Here is a 20,078-nt window from a genome sequence, read left to right as displayed (position 1 = left end):
CATGGACATGCGAGTTAGCAAGCCGTGGAAGCCAACTGCGCGCTTCCTTTTCTGTAGCCCTCGAGAGATTTCCATGGAATTCTGTTGTTGTGTGTCTCTTGAGCATGGTCTGAGCTCGCAGATTTAGAGAATTATCTGCCAGCAAGCTGGTTTGCAGTAATCTTTTATCTGAACCCATCTTGCGACTCCTGCATGATTAAGGCAAAATGCCCTAGCCAGTCGCGCCCCGAACTGTGTGCTACTGCAACCCCAAAACCCTGATGCCTGCTATTTAGTTGCGCATTTGGCTACAGATCTGACGACCGTGACACCAGATGCAACATACTCGTGCCCGGAGATGCACCCTGGGTCATTAACAGCCGTGTAAGGTGCAACGTCCCTTCGATTTCAACCTCCTCAAGTTCCATAACTGATCTGAATGGGATGACTCCAGTGAAGTCTGCATTTAGAACGATCTAGGAAATCCGCGGAATTATTATACCATTCTACTCTACCAACATGAACATCGACCCTCAACGACCTCCAACTTCGTGATTTATCTTGCTCCCAGACCCTCCGTCTCTACTTCGCCTGCCGCCCTTTTTCCGGATTGGCCAAAATCTCCGCATTCCACCGCGGATCTTCAGACTCCTTCACAGGCGCCCAACCGAGTTGAATCTAAAAACCCCACAGTCAGCACACTTCCACCCATCAGTCCCCTCGGGACGGAAGTACAAAAACGCACCTGCATCACCTTCTGATCCCAGTCCTTGGTGAAGCTTCTGACTTTTCCATCGCTGATCTCAAAGATGGCCGCCGCGCTCCACTGCGCCCGCTTGGGGGGGTCGGACCTCTCGATCCCCTTGTACGGCTTCCCCGCATGCGACCCCTCGGCGGTGTACCGCAGCAGGACGTGGCCGTCCTTGGCCCAGGCTTGATCGTAGCGCACGATGTGCAGGTCGTTGACCGACTGCATGACGGTGGCGTGCGAGTCGGCGTAGTCCATCGGGGTGGAGCAGCCCGGGAAGGTGGACGGGCTCCAGAACCAGCTGTCTGGGTGGCAGAGGTGGCGGACGGACTCGGCGCCCTGGTTCTCGGTCGGGGAGTAGGCGATGGCCATGTATTGCTTTGCGGTGGTGATGTTGCGCTAGAGTGAGGGTGGTGGGTGAGTATGGTTAGTTTAGGGTCTTTTATGGTGTGGCTTGTGTTGCTTGGGAGGATCGGGGGTGAATGGGCGGGACTATACCTCTTCTTCGGGGGTTTGTGAGGCGGAGATTATGGTTGGCGGTGCTTGAGCGCTTGGAGACATGGTGGCTGTCTTGAACGTACGTACTTCAGTTGCTGCGAGGTTTTGTAGAGACGATTGAGAAGATGTGAAGTTTTCTTCCCATTGATAGAATGGGCAGTGTGTGTTTACATGGAGCGATTTCGCTCTGAGCTGTTTCGGTGGGCGGGAGGTCCCGGAGTCATTATGACGTGCATGATGGTATCTCAACGACAGGTTTGTTGAACCACAATATTGTTATTGGAGCCAATGATGGGTTATCAAGATGATGCTCTGTGCTATCTTGTTCATTCCGCTATCCGGTTCTTGTACCTTGCGACTTGACTGTGGAGTTGAGGGGTCCCCGGTCCTCGTGCCGAGTTAAGCATGTTGATGCTTGTCCAGATATTGCTGTGTAAAGCAAAAGAGCCTTACTTATCGAACTTTATTATAGTCAAACTAGGGATTTTACCCCACTGACTCCGTCATTTGCTGTCAAACGGCGTGGAGAATGGATGATGTGGCTAGGGGCTTTGCCAGGCAAGACGAATGCGTCGCTGCATGCATCTACACAAATCGTTATCATCCACCTTTGGCCCAATTGCGCATGAGAATCCTTGTAACACTGTGTTGAGTAATAAGAGCTGTCATGAGGATTTGTCTTCTATATCAAGTCCTGTGGCTCTGAACGACTCAATCGTTCAGTTGTTCATGCTATTGTCATGTTCTGTATTGTCGAAACAGCACTGGGCCCACTAAACCACTTTCGGCAGTGCGGGGTAATGGTCCCTGACAGCCCAAACAACACAACTCCGAGTCTTTGACCAGCTTGCGGCCATCCTGACAATCCTACTTGTACGTGTTTTCGCTAGTGCTCCTCTGGTGACGTATGTTCACTCTCTATAAGATGCAGGCGCCTCTTTACTCCGAACTGAGCGTCGATGAGAAAGGAGCCTCATCACTCTCCCCGCCATCAATCAATCGCCTCCAGCAAGTCCCTCTCTCCTTCACCCTCTCATACGGATCATGCGGTTTATTCTATGACGACGCTGAGGATTGCTTGTTGCGCAAGCCGTCATGCGCATGCACTTCCTCACCCAGGGAACAAATAGTATTCCAGCGTTAGGGCACGGGTGATATGCCAGAGACAAGCCTTGCGCCCGGGCGGACTGCCAGGGAAAGAAGGAATACCAAGGCCAGCATGGACATGGCACACTTTCCACGTCTTGATTAGCCCCTTTCTCGTAACAAATCTCTTTCAGATATACGGCGCATCTCGACTATGTCCGAAATAATGAGAAGCCACCTGATGCCCGAAAAAGACCGTAATCTCCTCCTTGGCTTGGCTGAGGCAGCCGTGCCCGGTTTGTCATTTGTAAGGAGAGCCTCAATGACTATTACACCCAAAAAGGGGATTGGAAATGGTGATTCCCTGTAGGGGCAGAAACGCATGATCGGAGACGATGCAGGGTGTCATACCATCTCCGATGACCCCTCCATGCATTACTTTAGTGCAGATCATCGCCGGTAATACTAATACCGGTGAGCGCAAGCATGCTACTCCTGCCCCGCAACTTCCCGCCTCCATCAACAAACATCCCACCACCACCACCGCAACAACACATCAAACAACTGCTACGCAGAAGCCATGGCGCCTCGAAAGGCTCTCTTCGTCATTGATATCCAGAAAGAGCTTGCCGTCGATCCCACAACCAGAGTCCCCCATGCGGATCGAGTCATCGCGTCCGCCGAGGGAACCCTCAACGCCATCCGGTCGGTCATCGATTCCTGCCGCGAGAAGAACCAACCATCTCCGTGGGCTATCTATTTCATTCAGCACGAAGAAAGCTCTGCGAGTGGGACGCTGCTGCGGGGCAGCGAGCCGTGGGAACTGGTGTTCACCCCGCGGGTGGATGTCGAGGAGGAACTCGTGGTCGCGAAGAAGACTGGTTAGTATCTGCTTACCGGACTCTGCGCATGGCAGTAGATTGACAATAGGTTGGAATTTCCAGGCAACACGTTCGAGTCGAATCCTACCCTCTCGACGCGCCTCCGCAATGCCGATATCAACGAAATAGTGGCTCTGGGTCTGCAAAGCGAGAAGTGTGTCGAAGCGACCTGCAAGGGTGCGTTGGCGGCGGGGTTCCGCGTGACTCTCCTTGCTGGCGCGCACTCAACGTACGACTCGGAGGGAAAGACGGCAACAGAGCTCGAGCGCGAGGTTGAGCGGCGTCTGTCGACTCGTGGGGCTCGTGTGTTGCGGTGGGAAGAGGCGGCTTCACAGTGGGTTCAGGAGCAGCGTCGATAGATTGGTTGCGGCCTGTTCGGGCATGTTTTTACCAGCATTCTTTTCTAGTTGAAGTCTTAATTTAACATTTGCTTTCGGGTAAAATGTCATTCAAGTTAGTAAAAAGCAATAGTTAACCGAGACTGGGGCTTTTTACCTTGGCTGCATCGGAGTCCCAGGGAACATATGTTAATAATGATGGATCATGGAGAAGACGGAGAGAGAAGCAGGGAAGTCTAAGAAACGATTGTGATAAAGGCTCAGACATGTACTCTGCTTACACTAGCTTTGCTCGCTCAGTCCCACAAGCAAGACCAAAGTAGAGTATTCATTGGAGGCAGTCAAGATTCTTGACTAGGTGAGTATTCACTATTTAAATTTATGCGTCTGTCTTGATGAGTCAGCTACACAAACTGACGTCATAGGCATTTTAGGACTGACTGACACCTTACCGAAAGCAGAAAGACACTCCGGTGGCAGACTTGCCGAAAGTGAATTCTCGACGCTGCCACTTCGCCTCCATTATACACACCACCCACCTCAACTACAGTAGTTACTCTCAATTGGAAGCTAGGAAAGCTGCACATATGGTATCATTAGTAGTCAATAGTTGTGCCCCACTGGATGCAGGGCTCCAACAGCAAGGTTCTGAGCGCGTGCCAGCGTTGTCGACGCCAGAAGCTCAAGGTACGCACCCGATCGGAAAACCTCGTCTCCTGTCCCCTGTGTTGATGGACTTCGAAGTGTGATGTTCAGCGACCATGCACTCTTTGCCTCAGGGCAGGGGCGCATTGTGCACCAGGTTCGACTAGTCGCTGGAGGCCATATAATCCTGTAGCTGCCCATCCAGCCCCCGACCGCCTCCCCGTGCAGCAGCATTCTTGCCAGGAAGCCAGCCCAGTTACTGCTCAACAGACAAATGACACCTCGGAGGCTAGAAGCGCAACAGCAACTGATGATTGCTGGCAATCAAGCTCGATGCTCTCTCTAGTTGATGGGGTAAGTTCCTCTATGATATGGAAACGGGAGCAAAGGCTCAAATGTCTAGCTAGGCATTCCGATTGCACAACACCCCCGCGCCACCAGATCGCACAACAGCTATCCCAGGAGGTGATGTACGACATGATAGCCCGGTGGTCCCAAACACTGGAGTTGATGCAGCACCTTCGTCGAGCAAGGAACCCTCTCTGTTCACGCGACAATATGTCCACAACGGTTTGTCCTTGCCTGCCACCGAGCTTCTATCATTGATGCCCCCATATGAAGCTGCGAGCTTGCTCGTGGACACGTACTTTGACCGCGCCCACTGGTTCATGTTGGTCTTCCAGCAAGATGACTTCCGGCAGCGATGGCCCAAGCTCTATCAGCGCCACTCGGGCCGATCAGCAGAATATTCCAACGCCGCGTTTCTGTCCACCTTTCTCGTGGTGATCGCCATCGGAATTCGCTACGTGGGCCCATATCGGCAATCACTACTAACCAGACACGGCGTCGATTCAAGTCTGAAAGACCGTATCCTGTCTTGTGTAAGAGCCAAACTTTTGGACGTCATGTCACTCGGCTCGCTGGAAGCAGCGCAGACCTGCGTACTGCTAGGAACCTACTACTTGTACCATGGTTCCCCTCGTCTGGCATGGCCTGTGTGCGGTTGCGGACTCCGCATTGCACAGGCCTTGCATCTGCACCGCCGGTTACGGCCTTCGGGGTCCCCCGATTTTTGCCAGCAGTATGAAACGCGGAAGCGGTGTTGGTGGGCTATATATGAGATCGAGACTTTTTCTGCCGTGGTATACGGCTATCCGCACAGTATATGGGATGCTGATTGCGACGTGGAGCCCTTGGATCCATCAGCCAAGCTGCAGGCGGTGCAAAGTCCGAGAATATCCGACGAACTTCAGGCGCCCAAAACAACATTGCTGTCATACAAACGCCTCATGTCTGAGCTATCAGTGGTAACAAAAGCAGCACTGGGCGAGTTGTATCGCACCAAGACTTCTCCGGTGGAAGATGGAAAACCGCTCAGGTCGCGACAGGACTTACAGGACACCCTCCGAGCAGTGGCTAAATACGACACTCGCTTACAGCAGTGGCAAGCTAGGCTTCCCCTCGAACTTCAATGGGACCGAATCTCCGACCACGCGAACTACTCGACCCCAGAGGAGATAGATCGCGATATCGGAGCGACGGGCCCGCGCTTCGAGAGCCACATCTATCAGCTACAGGCTATGGCTTTGATGCTGGCGTACGAGAATGCCATGATTCTTACGCACAGGCCTCTTCTGTCTTACAAACTGCACAGCAGCACGGACTCTGAGGCTCCCCGGGCGGGCTCGGACCAGGCTGATCAGCCAAAGCCTACCCCATTCGTTTCATCACTGGAGGCCTGCCGCACTGCAGCGCTGAGAATGTCCTCTATCCAGTCAAGTCCAGTTCTGAAGCTTGTCGCTGAGACCTACGCTGTGACCTTCGTCAGCATACATACCTTTACCGCGGGAGTCACTCTGGGTATTCTGTGCAGCACGGACCCCTTGAGCCAGCAGTCCAGTGCTTCCAAGCTCGCCCTTCAGAATGTGATGAAGATACAGGAGACGCTGAAATTGCGCTCGGTGGTGGCGGAGCAAGGACTAGACATCCTCCAGCGACTGACCAGGCTTATAATGCAGAAGGAGCTGGACATGCTGCTGGGTAGGAGTAAACGCACGACCACGCAATCCAGCAGTCCTAGTAGACCATCCAGTCAAGGTTTGCCTGACGAGCTACAAGTTCTCACTGGGGACGTCACATCCGATGTCTCTACTTCGGAGGGCGTAGCGAACCTTGACCGTGGCGTCCCCAGCGCTCTGCCGAGTCGAGATGACATTCTGTACACCAATGACGCTGCAATGACGGACGCCCTGCACGATTTTGACCAAGGTTGCATCCCTCATTCCTAACTCATTTCCCGAGCTAATACATGGTCTAGCATTGCTATCCTATGCCCCTCAACCTTGCAGAGAACAGGAACAGACGGCAGAGAATCCGATTCTGTGGCCGCCAACCGCGGACGGCTTTCCAATCCTGGAACAGACGTGGTTATGGGATCTCGACAATGATCCCTTCTTTCACGCTGACATCGGGCCTTGACCGCGAATTGCAGAGTCAATTCTGTGGAACTAGAAACCCATGAGTGCTCAAATTTCGAAGCAGAATCACCGAACCTAATAGCCGCCTGTGGTACCCTCCTCCGCCATCGGCTTAAACCCCACCTCCACAGGCTCATTCCCGATCCCCCGCTTCCTGGCCTCCTCCAGAATGGCGACCGTGGCCGTGGCCCCGATCCGCGTCACACCCAAGCTCATCACATGCAGCAGGTCATCCAACGTCCTCACGCCGCCGGCAGCCTTAATCTGCACCTTCTCCGCGGACTTCTCCCGCATCAACTTCAAATGCGCGACGGTCGCACCCTTGTAATTATACGACCCATCCCCCTGCTTGACGAACCCATACCCGGTCGAAGTCTTGACAAACGCCACTTCTAACTGCGAGCAGATCTCACACAGCCGGGCAATCTGCTCGGGCTGGAGGTAATCATTCTCGAAGATGACCTTGAGGGCGGCCCCGTGGGCGACGACAGCTGCGTTGATCCGGCGGATCTCCTCCGTGACGTACGCCCAGTCGCCGCCGAGGACCTTGCCGACGTTGACGACCATGTCGATCTCGGCGCCGCCCGCCTGGGCCGCGGCGGTGGCCTCGAGGACTTTGATCTCAGTCGTGCTGTTGCCGTGCGGGAACCCAATGACCGGGCAGATGAGGACGTCCGAGCCGGCGAGTTCTTGCGTGGCGAGCGGGATGGCGTAGGGCTTCACGCAGGCGGTGGCGACGTGGTGGGCGCGGGCGATCTGCAGGCCGGCGCGGATGTCGGCGTCAGTCATGGTCGGGTGCAGGAGGGAGTGGTCGATCATTTTGGCCAGCTGGGGCAGGGTCACGGTGATTTTGTTGGACATGGCTGTGAGGTCTTGCTTGGATAGGCTGGTAGACTGAGCTGATGAAGTTGTATTGGAGATTGCTTGGGGTGTCGTGGAGAGTTGGAGTGTTTTATATCCAGGCTGCAAGTATATAAGGTCTGAGCGTCTTCCGGTGGAGAACCTTCCATATTGGGTAATTCCTTCCACCGGTGCAGTCCACAAGTTGTCTGCTGAGAATTCGTTCACGATGCGGAGATATCAATCTCTTCTAGAGTCTGCGACTCTTATTCAATATGCCATACGGTGTGTCAGCTCCAGTAACAAAATATAACACGGGGGAAAGGACCCTTGCAGACTGCCTCATACTCGTAGTAGTCAGTAGCAGGCCGGAAAACCCGATCGAGGCCAAATTGACCTGCCCCACGGGGGAGGCGGATTAGGGCTCGGCACACGTTCCGTTGGCGCTGCCGATCAGCCAAGCTAAGCATTGTCAAATTGGATATACTGTACAGTACAGTATACAGGCGAAGAGACCATGACAAATCGCGAAGCGACGTTCGGTCTGTCGATTCCGATCTCAACGATCAGAGCAGAACCTTGCCCGCTGGATGATCAATCCCCAGCCGAGAAAAGCTCGAATGCTGTCGTCTCAACGTCCCAATGCGGACACCTGCCCACGACCCCCTTTGTAAGCATTCCAAATCGCTGATTGAACGCCAGTGCCTGAGGACGAACAAAGGCCTGGACCACAGCCCCGGGTTTTCCGCAGGATGAAAAAGAAGGGGGCGTTACCTGTACCCACGGATGGCTTTGGACAGCAACGGTCATGACATCACGACTGCCCGCCAAGCTCAATCACCCTATTGTCCCACGTTTTGTGCCAGGCGGAAGTATCACCCCGGAGGTATGGAGCTACCGACAACAAAACCAAGCATCTGCCACACCCCAGCATCCCTGCTTGTTGACCCCCCTTCCTGTTTCTCCCCTTAACCCCTGCAGAGACACATGCCGGCTACAGCATGCGAAGATGTCGAACGAACACATCATCCCGGGACGACCCAATGACCACGAAAAAGCCGCCGACGACCCCAAGCCAGACAGCCTGTACGAGGCGTACGAGATCGAGCTCCAGAGCTCGGCGGGCGGCAGCATCCGCTTCGGGGACTTGATCGCCGGCAAGGGGTCGAATATTACGACCCTGGTGATTTTCAGTGCGTTGGCCTAGCCATTCCCCCCCCCTGGGTTTAGCATACACCCACCCCCCTGTTGGCGACCTCAACCCTGCTCTGCTCTGCTCAGCAACCTCAATCCTCCCCGCCATCTCACCCCACGCTCCCCCTCAATCAACTCAACTAACATCCACTCCCCCCGGGAGGATAAAAAGTACGCCACTTCTTCTGCATCTACGACCAATCCTACGTGCGCACGCTCTCGCACCACCTGAGCGACAGCCTACTCGCCTCCCTCCCCGACCCAGGCGGCGGCGGCCCCTGCCAGGTCATCATCATCGGCTGCGGCGACCCCGCCCGCATCGTGCCCTACGTCGCCGAGACCGCCGCCCGCTTCCCCGTATACACCGACCCCACCGGCCGCATCTACTCGGAGCTGCGCATGAACCGCTCCGTCCGCGGCATCACGCGCCCGCCCGCCTACACCGAGGTCTCGTTCGTGCGCGCCCTGGGCCGCACCCTGCGCCAGATGTTTTCGGCGGGCGGCTGGCGGCGTGCGTTTCGCGGAGGGCCCTGGAATTTGAATGGCGGGGAGTGGGTGTTCAAAGGGGGGCGGTGCGTGTATGTTCATCGGATGGAGAGTGTGGGCGATCATTTGACGGCGGGGCAGTTGTTGGAGGTTTTGGGGGAGGGAGAGGGGGAGGAGAGGTGTGAGGTGTGATACTGGGTGGGTGGGGATAGTGGTATTGTTGGGTGGAGTTGATGGGATGGGGCTGGGTTTCTGGGTTCTGCATCTGGTGTTTGCTTGGCTGGGTGGGAAGGCTATATACCCCTTATTATGTATGTCATGAGTCTTGCTGCACTTTATCACGGGTTTCTTAGACTAATGTATCCGGTAGAATCTGTGGTAGTCAGTCCTTGTGTTGGGTTTACATACACTCGCGCTCCCCCGTGTACTTCTTAGAAGATCATGACAACTAGATCAGAATTTCATCATTATATTAGAGACGACCACATGATAAGCCCGACAGAGAGAAGAGGCTCTGGTGAGAGCTTAAAGCTAGAGGCTAAGGGACACTGGATCCAGCGACCATACTATCCTGCCACCAGGCAGCCATCCTCCTACCTCCCAACAGCAACAACAGATCTGATCATAAGTGGCTGGCCCCTTTCAATCCTCTCCGTCACTGTCCGGTGGTATTCCCCCCCTCCGGTATCCTCGTTGAGGATACTGTTCCGACACGACCAGATCCGATCTAGGTCCGCATTGAAGCGATCACCCTTAGCACGCCGCTGCTCGACGAACGATTCATCCCACTCCCTGTACCCGGTGTGCCACCTTCTGCGCTTGTCGTGGACGGGGACCCAAACGATGACTTTCATCTCCTTCGGGCACTCCACCACCTCCCACGTTCGATGCACGACGTCGATGTCGGCGAATCTCGCCGGGGGGTCACCCATGGCGTTGCTCACAATGGAGACCTGTCGACACTCGGGATGGGGACTGGACCATTTCGAACTCGGGCACACATACTCCGCGCCCTTTTTGTGGAGGAGGCCGCTGGGGAACGCCAAGCGGGTGAGCGGGGTCGGATGCTTCACGATCGTGGGGTGGCCGGGACGGGGATTCCAGGGCCACATGTGCGCCAGCTGCTGGTCCACCCCGGCCTTCAACATCAGGTTGCGGATCCGATGGGCGTTGGGGAAGAAGTTGAACCATTGACGGTACGGGACATAGACCGTGTCCCGGGTAGGATCGAACGGCCGCACGATGGAGAAGCGCCGCGTCTTCTTGTGGTAGCGGATCTGTAGGCGGGGCTGTTGCTTCTCCAGCCAGCGCAGGGCGACCCATCGGGCCTCGTGGTTTAGCGAAAAGTGTGGCAGGTGGACTTCATAGCAGTCTAACGGGCGCGGGTCGAACTCGATGTGAAGCTCTTTCTTTTCCTCGTCCTGTGCGTTCTTGGTCTCGTCCAGTCGGGCTGTCCAGCAGTCGTATCGCCAGATGTACAGCGGGTCGACGACCGGATCGGGCAGTGCGGCCTCCCAGACCATGAGGCGGAGCTCGGGAGGGAGGCGCGAGAGAGGAGGATTCGGTGTTGAGGGTGTCATGGTTTTTGGTAAGATGACGGAGATGGCAGTGTGACAGCTGAGGAGAAGGATCTTGACTGCGTAAGGATGACGGATGACGGATGACAGATGACAGATGACAGATGACAGAATAGATGGAGATTGTTGAACCTGGATGAAGTTGAATCGAGATGGATAGAGGAAGATGAGGTGGTGAGATGAAGATGAAGAAGTCAGCCAAGCCAGGAAGAAAAGTCTGGAGCTGGATCTGGTGGAATTCCAAGTTGGGAAAGAGGAGTGCAGTGAATGGAGAATTGTCGCTTGGGTAACACATGACCAGCATGATCCGTGTTTTGTTTCTTTATCGAAGATGCTACTTCCAAGAAGACGTCATCATAACATGTCTTTCGACCAACTACTCTTCGTCACAAAACCTCCGCCGGAGCCTTTACATTCCTATCCACTTTGTCCCCTACCCCCTTCATCTCCAACGTCGACCGCAGAAGGCAAGTTGCAAAGGAGGCCTCATCAACCCCATCTTTGTCAGTGGGAAAGTGGGTACAACAGGTGTGGAGAAAAAGTACTCTGTCAAAACACAGGACTAGAATGAGCATGGTGACGCCGCTCTGACTCTATGGTATGTACATGCAAGAAGAATTCCAAGTCTATGGGAGTGATGCGCGAATATCAGCACACGATCCACCAGCGACCGCGACTTCCAGTCTCTCTTTGCCGTTGCTCTTCGTCTTCCCATCAACGGTGTACGAGTCAACAGCAAAGGGCAAGCTAACGACGCCCCTCGTCTTCTTCGGCCCACAAACCTCCAGCTGCAGGCTCTTTTTATCGGTACCACTCAGGCGCCAGCTAGCCTGGATCGTTCCTCGAGGGGTGGGTACGCGACCTCTGGTCCACGAGACATTCACATCCAAAATCGCAGGCTGGAACACCCACGTGCCGAACCCAGGGGATGTGGACTGAACACCCAGAACATACTCCGACAGGACATACGTCGGAGCGCCGCCCCAGGGATGCGCATGGGAGGTATACAAGTCCAGACCGGGCCGACCATCAGGGTACAGATATTCCCACGAGGTTCCTGTGTAGTACTCATCCTGGGTGACCATGGCGGCCCACAGTTGGTCCAGCAGCACACTGATAGCAGTCCTTCGCTCCGTCGATGCATTGGCGCTGTCGCGACTTGCTTGGAACAGCGCCTCGAGCAGGAAGCCCGACAGGAACGGTGCAAGGTTGGTGCTCGAGGAGTTTGCGACCGAGGTCGAACTCTTGTACCCGATCCCTAGGCGCAGCGATGAAAGCGCCGCAATCGTAGACTGGGTTTGGGTCGCGTTGGCGATGCCGGACAGAATCGCCCATGCGCTGCCTGCAATGGCCTGTTCGTCCAGAGTGCTGATGTCTACGCCGTAGGTTCCCAGTGCTGGGTTCCAGAGATGCTGATTGACAGCTTGTTTGATGGTTTGAGCAGACTGGCTCCACGAGCTAGCCGACTCGGTTGCATTCACAGCAGTCGCGAGGTCGGCCATTTCGCTCAGAGTGTGCGCGAGCAGGGCCGATGCCGCAGTAGCATTGCTCGACCCCAGGAAGAACGCCCCAATGTTGTCAGTGACCGCCAGGCCAGTCTGCTCGTCGATGAGCCGCAAAACCGCCTCGACTCCTGTCTCAATCTTCGACCAATACTTCTGGAGAAAAGCACGGTCGCCGGAATTCTTGTAGTACCCAGCCACGGCCTCTAATGTGAAAAACTGGTAGTCGAGCAGACCAAAGGAGCTGTAAATGTCAGTGTACTTGGCGGACTGACCCATCTGCGGCGACATGCTGAAGAGCCCCTCGTACACCGACGAGTTGTCTGCCTGACGGTCCATGAGGTACTCCAAAGTCCCCGAGATGAAGTCACTGCGATAGGTGCTGGCTTGGACGATGCGGTAGGTGTGGAAGAAGTCGCCCGACCACACGAGTCGGTCGCGTTTCGCACCATCCAGGCAGACCGAGTGGGTGTTCGGCAGAACGCCATATTCTTCCAGAACTGCATCCGAGGTCATCGGATTCTGGTAGAGCACGGTTCCGTTCTGAGCGTGCACTTCCACCTCCTTGACCAGTGCCACCTGGTCCTGGTATGGGCCGAATCCCCAAGTGCCACCCGTCAGACTGCCTGACCCTCCGATTGTGCCAGCCGGAGTCTGGAGATCGGTCAAGGTCACAAATACTTCAGTCTCGTTGACCGTCACCCCGTATCCTGTGGCATTAATACGGGTTGCGATGTGGTACCATTGGTCTTCTTTGACGTCAAATGGCAGCGGGTAGTGGTTGACCTTTCCTGAAGTGAGGGAGGTCTGATTGACCAGGTTCCATCCATAACCCACCGCCAGAGTGTTGGGCGGCACGACCGTTCGGTTGACGTTGACGAAGGTTGAGTCCGAAGGATATTCGCTGGTGAGGACGAAGTAGGCGCCGTACCCCCCCACCCCGGCGGCCACTTTCCACCCACTCCCGCCGCGCACGATCTTCGTATCGAATGTCAGGGTGTAGTTGTCGAACGATGCCCCCTTGACCGACTGGGCAGGCTGCTGGCCTCGCAGATACACCCCGTCTTCGGTGACTTCCCATGTCGAAGGTGCTGCGCCCGCTGCGATGCATGCTTGCTGCACCGTCCGCGCCCCCAGGGCCCAGATCTCGTTGTATAGACTGTTCGACGATTCGAAGAAGCCTGGCAGGCGGTCGACGGGCGTCCGATCATTTTCAGACCTTAATCCAACATCGCAGAGGCGAATGCTGCCGTCGGTCAGCAGTTTCAGGGTGTGCCAACGCTGACCCCCCTGGATGAAGAACGACTCGACGCGCCCGGTGGAAGTGACGTTGAAGGTCTCGACGCGGAAGGTGTTGGACAGACCATTGGCAAAGTCAAAGGGGCCGTCTGCAAATGGCTCATCTAGCCCGGTATAAGGCTCGCTATACTTTGCTTCGACCTGGACAGGGGTTGAAAGCGATTCAACCTCAAAGTAGGGAAAGCCTGCAGCCTCAGTGCCGTAATCTAAGGTAACCAAGGGGGCTTGCGGGTCGAGGGTAAAGCAGGGAGACTGCGTGTCACTTGTATAATTCCGGAAACCGGCATTGGTCCGATAGCGTGTAGGACGTACAAGCGTCTCACTAAACTGTAGAGTTAGTCGCAGATTTGGTGCTGCAAGCTGCGCCAGGGAGGAATACCTGTGCGCATGGACCAGGGGAGTCAGCGCCAGACAGCCCCAGAGGACGGGTGCAATTGGTGCAATTAACGCAAAAGCCGATGGCATGATATCCCTTCCGCCACTGAACCTTGTTCGTAAGTGAGGTCTAATGAACAAAAGAGAGCTTTCTGACTGGGGTTATATGAAGCTCCTCTCGGGAGCTGTGGTGGACCTCCAACCTACCTGGACCGAGGCCGGGGACGATTTTGTGGGGAATCGCGGGGTATCGGGTTAATGCCGCCCGATAGAGATGGATTCAGGGTCATATATACGAGCTTGGCAGTCTTGGGCAGAGAGAGGATCAGATGCAGGATGGGGTTGAGCACGATAGTTGACGTGTGAAAATTTTCTTGTGCAATGATCGATTCCCTGCAATCAAAACATATCCCCTCCTAGGATTCTATACTACAAGCAGTTTGAATTCTTTGGTATACCCATGCCGGAATGGGCGTTGATCCCTGATGAGATAGTGCCGACTGCTTTCGTTTTCGGTTGTTGAGATTGAGAATGACACAGGAGCAACTGACCACCTAATATATTTCAGCTCCTGTGTTTCCTACGTCTGGTAGATGTTTCCCATTATGGCTCGGAAATACTTCTCAGCCCGACCATGGCACCTCTAGCATTCACTCACTACTGCCTGTCCCGGCTGCTCATCTTTGTTCTCTCTTCGACTGCCAGTTCCAGGATGCCATCTCTGATATTTGACACCTTCCACTTCTCCCTCCCATCCATCCCTCAGAGTTGACACACAGCCCGAGCTCAAGCCATCACCATACCCTTTGCTATCCATCCATCCATCCATCCACCGATTCAACCGGCTTCACCATCAGTTACTCCCAGACCTCTCATCAACGAAACCTCCGCACTCAACTCAACCCGAAACACAATGAACCGAACCGGGAACACAAGGCAGGGAGGCCGCCGCGCATCTGCCGGCGGGCACCGAGCCGAACTCTACAACCTCCCACCGACGACCGCCCCTAACACCCCCCCCCCCCCCCCCCCGCCATCTCAGCCATCCCAGCCATCGAACACAATCGATACCACCCCCGGCCTCATCTCCGACATCAAGGGCCTCCTCACACAGATCGAAGCGCAACACCAGTCCAGCCCACCCACCGCTCCGGGCTGGGTGACGACCGCCCACCGGATCATCGCCGCCGGCGACGCGGCCCAGAACGAATTCGACCGCCGGCAGTTCGCCCACCAGGCCAAGCTCCAGAACCTGCATGTCCAGCTCAAGGGCGTCACGCTGGAGATGATGGGGCTGATGGCTAGGCTGGAGCAGTTGAGGGCGGAGCTGGATGAGGCGCACTTGGGGGCTGCGAGGGGTGCAAATGGTGCGGTGTGGCGGGCGACGCGGATGGCGGTGGATGTGTTGATCGAGGCGCACCAGGGAGATAACGAGGGGTGTGCGGGGGTCAGGAAGGAGTTGGAGGGGCTGGACGACGTGCATGATCTTAAGGCTGCTTCGGATGTCGAGTGATATGGCGGTTTTGTAGGTCTTGTTAGTTGAAAGAGGATGATGTATGGCGCTGGAAGAATGTCGAGTGAGGGGAGCATCATGTTTCAAGCGTTGCTGTCCCCACCTTGCTATTCTCGAGACTCCACTGTATGCTGTGCAGAATGAGGTAGTCTTGAGCATCTGTCAGATGCGGACACAGCAATGACTGTTTTAGACTGCTGGAAGCGACTCACAGTCCCTCTCTCCCTCCCCTTCAGATCCACGCGGGTTGTGGTGGATTAAGTTGGAATATGTAGCTAGAACAGAATTGGAACTTGAAGCCTGCGGGGCTGAATGAGGACTTTAATTCTTACTACCTGAAGCCTAGCCGATGATATTCTACTACAACGCCATCTGCGCCCGTCATGTTGTAGGACCTTAGATCACTCGGGCATCGGAAATAATGAGACAACGATATCAGTCATAAGCTCTAAGTTCAACTTTCTAAATAGATACAATCCAAAGCCACCTCTGCGCGCTTCAATAGAAGAACTCTGAAGAGAACAAAAACACCGCTCTATTATGGTCATCGCATGAGAATCGAACAGAAATAAAAAATGATCAACACTTGGAGAGATTCCAGAAGATATACATCCCAAGGGAAGGGTGACGCGCTGGAAAACACGACACAAACAGAACATACAATTCTGCCGTCTTCGTCCCCATCGACACTGAGACCAGTGCCGATACACCACTGGCAGAAAGCACTGCCTCAGGGCCCGCGGGAGGTAACTTAGCGACGAGACACGCAGCAGAGGATACCAGAGCGGCCGAGGAAGTAGAGCGATCCGAGGAAACGGAACAAAGAGAGACCCGCGGTAATCCAGAGAATGACTTCGAAGTACCAGGAGGTGCGGGTGGTCGAGGTGTTCTGTTACAGAATTGAGGTCAGCAACCAGACAAGCACTAGTAGAGTCACGAGTGGAACTTACGGTCAAACACATCTTGTCCACACCAGTGCTGGTAATCAGCAGCGCCACGAGCAGGTTGCTGAACACCCACAGGCAAACCAGCATGGTACGGAAGTTCTTGTAGGCGTCGTCCAGACTCTTGCCACTTTCCTCCTCGGGTTCGATCCACGGGGCCAGCGCACGCTTGACCGTCGATTCGAATTGGCTATCGATATCGGCTTGCGGTTTGTCGATTTCTTCAATGAAGTTCTGTTTGCCGTCATCGTCCTTCTTGGTTTGCACGGACGGCAGAGCTTCCGCTTTATCGGATCCCTTGGTACCCCAGGAAACGTCGTGCCAGTTGCAGAAGGCGTATACCATCAGGATGTTGATACCAGTGGTCATGCCCATGAAGTAGGCCCAAGAACTGGTCAGAATGTGCCAGGGGTCCATGTAGAGGACACTGGCAATGATGTAGATTCCGTAGGTCGAGACGAGCGCAATCAAGACGATACCACCACCTGACGAACTAAAGAATGACTTCAAGAAGTCCGTGAGACTCTCGTTGATGTCGAGGTTGAACAATCCGGAGCTGAACGCGTTGACAACCAGGTAGAACGACAAAATCAGGACGTAGATCTGGACCAGCGAGAAGTACATGAACGAGAGGGTGTAGGGGACGACAGTTCTGGGCGAAATGTGAGCATTGTATTCAAGCTGAAGAAGCCGGACAGTCACTCACCCTTTCGGCCGATTGCCGAGAGCCAGAATGAACTGCAGCGCGAGAACCCAGAGGTAACCATATTTGATGAAGTTGTTGACGATGGGCGACGCTTCGTCTCCAAAAGGCCATCCCTTGTTGCCGTTGTGAGAGCTAGGTGTACCCACCAAGTCCATAATGACAGAGCTGGTCAACCAGTAGGAAGCTGTGGAACAATGTTAGTGTGAACAAATAGATGCAAGTCGCGGCTATTGAACAGGGCATACCGAGAGAGAACCAAGTCATGATGAGCTGAATGACGTTGTAGATCATTTGAAGGTGCAGGAAGAAGAGACGGACGATGCTGTGACCACTGCGATAGATCCGACCAAAGTGCATGAGCGAATACAGACCAGCCGCGAACGAACCGTTCAGCCAACGTCTTCTTTGACTGATAAATTCCGCCGCGCCTTCCGGAACGTCCGTCTCACCCTTGGATGCCTTCACGTAACTCAGATGCCACTTGAAACCAGCCTTGGCCACGAGTTCGAAGCAAAGAATACGATCCTCAGCCAAGAACATGTTCTTCTTGAAGATGTTCATGCCGTCAATACCCTTCTTACCGAGGCGTTTGGACAAGGTGTGATCTCCGTGGAAGTACTGCTCCAACGGTCGGCCCATAATTGCACGGTAGCGGTACGCAGAGAAGGCACCGGGCAAGACACTGACATAACCGAACGCACTTTCGAGGGGTTTGTCCAAGATATTGGAGATCTTGTACTCAAAATTCTGAGCAGCAACCAGAGGATTCAGGACTTTGCGCCATCCCTGACCCAACATGGCATGGATCTCACCACAAGAACCACCGAGGGTCTTATCGTTGTAAAAGGCCTCCCATAGCGACAGCAGGGACTTGGGGCCAGGCTTAGTACCAGCGTCCAGCAAAATAACAACTTCGGGGTTAAGAATTCGACTGAAGGCATTGAACAGCCAGCGGTGAGAGTTAATCTTCTTGCTGTTCTTCTGTTTCAAACAAAAGATCATCTGCACGGGGGGCAGATTGGTCGACTCATTGCCCTGGGGACGGATCAATTGTTGAGTGGGGGTGACCGACAATTGAGTGGTGTATTCGAACTGTTAGGGGTGAGTGAGGATTGTCAGTACTTCTTGCCTTGTTCACTCGGATCTGAGACAATCGCCGGGTCCATCCGCCTGACTTACCACGTGTGCGACGGTCTCCCGTCCGTCGACGTCCTTCTTCATCACTCCGTCCTGATAAATACCGATTGTTGCCAACACATCCAGCGTGTTCTTGTCGCACGGATCGATACCATCGAAAACGAGACAGACCACAATCTTCTGCCACGCCGGTCCACCCTTGTTCCAGAACTCGGACTTCTTCAGGTTGACGATATCGCGGATATTTTGCATGACACCGTGCAGGGTACGCGCCGTCAGGACTTTGTCTTCGTTATAGTATGTGATGGCAATCAGCAGTTCGGTGTGCCGGTTGTAGATCGCGGGCCGCAGGTTGTAACCGTTCCGCAACGTGAACTCGTCAGGATCACACGTGGCCGCCGTGTCTAGAGGTGATCTCGGTCAGCTCCCCCTCCCTTCTCCCCTCGTGGTCGGAAAGCACCTACAGCGCATGTGTGTGAACTCCTCCGCAAACGCCTCCTCCGCTTCACGGTATTGGGGCTGGATCGCGTTTTGAATGGCACTCGGGACGGGGTAGTCGACACTCAGGACGGAACCCTGCACCAGGTTGATCTTTCTCGTTCCGAAGCGGCGGAGGGCGCCCGCGCGACTGCCGGCCTGGGAAGCGGGTTTTTCGGTGGTCGATCGGGCATCGTAGATGTCACTCGACTCGGATTCTTGATAAGGGGGCGTCGCGAAGACCGTCGCGCCGGGGTCGTGCAGCGTGTACCGACGGAGGGAGTCGGTGGACATGGCGGGGTCCTCGAAGGGACCGCCATAGTGGCTGGATGGGTTGCGCTGCAGCAATGACTGCTCCTGTTCCTCGTGCTCGTCGCTGTGGTACGGTTGTTGCTGCTGGGGTTAGGCACGGCGGACGGTCGCAATGGCCGGTGGACCATGACAGAACACTCACGTTGTGGGTGGGAGAAGCATGTGAGAAGTAACTGCTCTCACTCTCTTGGGGAGAATGACTCCCGTAGTTATGTCCTGGCGTACCCATCTTGACACGAGTGGAAGATGGGAAGCCTGTGAGGATGTCTGGACAATTGCTTTTGAACAAGCAAAGGTTAAAGGAGTTTATTGAACCTCAGAGGGGCAGTCCAGGCAGGGACCGTAGGACACCAGAAATAAACGCTTAATCAAAAGAAGAAGGATAAAAATAAAAACAGAAGTTCTTGGGCGAAGGGGAAATGAGATTATGGCAGAGACCAGCGACGGAACCACGCAACGCCAATGCTCTTGGATTGGACGGGGGCCTGGGTAAACCGACAGTTCTCAAGAGTGGATACGTGCCCGAAAACCATATATAGGGGGCAGGAACAGTGTGCTACGGGAGCAAAAGGGAGGCTGAGAGTCCAGGGGAGCAATGTCTAAGCCTTGGGATGGGACCGTTGTGGCGATGTCATTCGACCAAGAGAAGCACTGTCCATCCACTACAGTTGAAATATCAAGGTCCTAGTTGTTCGACTGCGGAGGGGGGGGGCGACACAGGCAACAAGAACTGAGGCCCCCTCCCAGCCAGCACCGGTCATCATCCTGGAGGGCAGAATCTGTTTTTGGCCCGCCAGCAGGACGCAAAACTGGGGGTTGACGGTGCGCTACAAAATGAGAGGCATGCTCACAGCTGATGGGCTTCTGTCAGTAGCGCATCCGAGACGAGATCTTTTGTCGTCAGCTATTGGGGATCCACTCGAGCAAAAATCCTTTTCCGGGGCGCAAGGGGAAGGCAGTTGAGCAAACAATGGGTCGACCACATTTAGGATCGACCATTTCCCTCTCAATGACAAGTAGACTCAATTTCGCATGCAATTCAAGAACGGTAGCCCGCACTTGAG

At 54.8% G+C, this 20,078-nt stretch overlaps 9 protein-coding genes across 9 annotated transcripts; 4 read left to right on the top strand and 5 right to left on the bottom strand.

The window, feature by feature from the left end:
• Positions 1–479: 479 nt before the first annotated feature.
• Positions 480–1,640, bottom strand: BO66DRAFT_374900 (uncharacterized protein). The gene is made up of 3 exons (XM_025645621.1): positions 1,226–1,640; positions 725–1,126; positions 480–657 (listed from the first exon to the last, which is right to left on the bottom strand). Exons 1-3 carry the CDS (start codon positions 1,286–1,288, stop codon positions 562–564), a joined length of 561 nt encoding a protein of 186 aa, XP_025503585.1. The 5' UTR covers positions 1,289–1,640; the 3' UTR covers positions 480–561.
• A 1,251-nt stretch (positions 1,641–2,891) lies between these two features.
• Positions 2,892–3,771, top strand: BO66DRAFT_429041 (Isochorismatase hydrolase; the record flags this gene model as incomplete). Its single annotated transcript, XM_025650433.1, has 2 exons — positions 2,892–3,192; positions 3,256–3,771. The coding sequence occupies 2 exons, from the start codon at positions 2,892–2,894 to the stop codon at positions 3,549–3,551; spliced, it is 597 nt and encodes a 198-aa protein (XP_025503584.1). The 3' UTR covers positions 3,552–3,771.
• A 1,009-nt stretch (positions 3,772–4,780) lies between these two features.
• On the top strand, positions 4,781–6,653 carry BO66DRAFT_411739 (transcription factor domain-containing protein; the record flags this gene model as incomplete). Its single annotated transcript, XM_025649311.1, has 2 exons — positions 4,781–6,443; positions 6,493–6,653. 2 exons carry the CDS (start codon positions 4,781–4,783, stop codon positions 6,651–6,653), a joined length of 1,824 nt encoding a protein of 607 aa, XP_025503583.1.
• On the bottom strand, positions 6,308–7,652 carry BO66DRAFT_392166 (2-deoxyribose-5-phosphate aldolase). The gene is made up of 2 exons (XM_025647441.1): positions 6,493–7,652; positions 6,308–6,443 (listed from the first exon to the last, which is right to left on the bottom strand). The coding sequence occupies exon 1, from the start codon at positions 7,511–7,513 to the stop codon at positions 6,728–6,730; it is 786 nt and encodes a 261-aa protein (XP_025503582.1). The 5' UTR covers positions 7,514–7,652; the 3' UTR covers positions 6,308–6,443; positions 6,493–6,727.
• Positions 7,653–8,501: 849 nt separating this feature from the next.
• BO66DRAFT_323806 (peroxiredoxin-like family protein) lies at positions 8,502–9,364 on the top strand (the record flags this gene model as incomplete). The annotated part of the gene is made up of 2 exons (XM_025643815.1): positions 8,502–8,689; positions 8,920–9,364. The coding sequence occupies 2 exons, from the start codon at positions 8,502–8,504 to the stop codon at positions 9,362–9,364; spliced, it is 633 nt and encodes a 210-aa protein (XP_025503581.1).
• A 401-nt stretch (positions 9,365–9,765) lies between these two features.
• On the bottom strand, positions 9,766–10,752 carry BO66DRAFT_452211 (uncharacterized protein; the record flags this gene model as incomplete). Its single annotated transcript, XM_025651922.1, has 1 exon — positions 9,766–10,752. One exon carries the CDS (start codon positions 10,750–10,752, stop codon positions 9,766–9,768), a length of 987 nt encoding a protein of 328 aa, XP_025503580.1.
• A 623-nt stretch (positions 10,753–11,375) lies between these two features.
• Positions 11,376–14,015, bottom strand: BO66DRAFT_471701 (putative alpha-L-rhamnosidase C; the record flags this gene model as incomplete). The annotated part of the gene is made up of 1 exon (XM_025652880.1): positions 11,376–14,015. One exon carries the CDS (start codon positions 14,013–14,015, stop codon positions 11,376–11,378), a length of 2,640 nt encoding a protein of 879 aa, XP_025503579.1.
• Positions 14,016–14,838: 823 nt separating this feature from the next.
• BO66DRAFT_438829 (uncharacterized protein) lies at positions 14,839–15,438 on the top strand (the record flags this gene model as incomplete). Its single annotated transcript, XM_025651103.1, has 1 exon — positions 14,839–15,438. The coding sequence occupies one exon, from the start codon at positions 14,839–14,841 to the stop codon at positions 15,436–15,438; it is 600 nt and encodes a 199-aa protein (XP_025503578.1).
• A 394-nt stretch (positions 15,439–15,832) lies between these two features.
• chsC (chitin synthase C) lies at positions 15,833–19,485 on the bottom strand. The gene is made up of 7 exons (XM_025647440.1): positions 19,157–19,485; positions 18,690–19,095; positions 18,268–18,629; positions 17,334–18,180; positions 17,089–17,272; positions 16,389–17,034; positions 15,833–16,327 (listed from the first exon to the last, which is right to left on the bottom strand). The coding sequence occupies exons 1-7, from the start codon at positions 19,241–19,243 to the stop codon at positions 16,190–16,192; spliced, it is 2,670 nt and encodes an 889-aa protein (XP_025503577.1). The 5' UTR covers positions 19,244–19,485; the 3' UTR covers positions 15,833–16,189.
• Positions 19,486–20,078: the final 593 nt, after the last annotated feature.

Source organism: Aspergillus aculeatinus, assembly GCF_003184765.1.
Source record: "Aspergillus aculeatinus CBS 121060 unplaced genomic scaffold BO66scaffold_26, whole genome shotgun sequence".
In the NCBI taxonomy this organism is placed as follows: Eukaryota; Fungi; Ascomycota; class Eurotiomycetes; order Eurotiales; family Aspergillaceae; genus Aspergillus; species Aspergillus aculeatinus.
The sequence above is the reverse complement of the archived record's forward strand: the minus strand, read 5'-3'. Positions and strand labels throughout refer to the sequence as shown.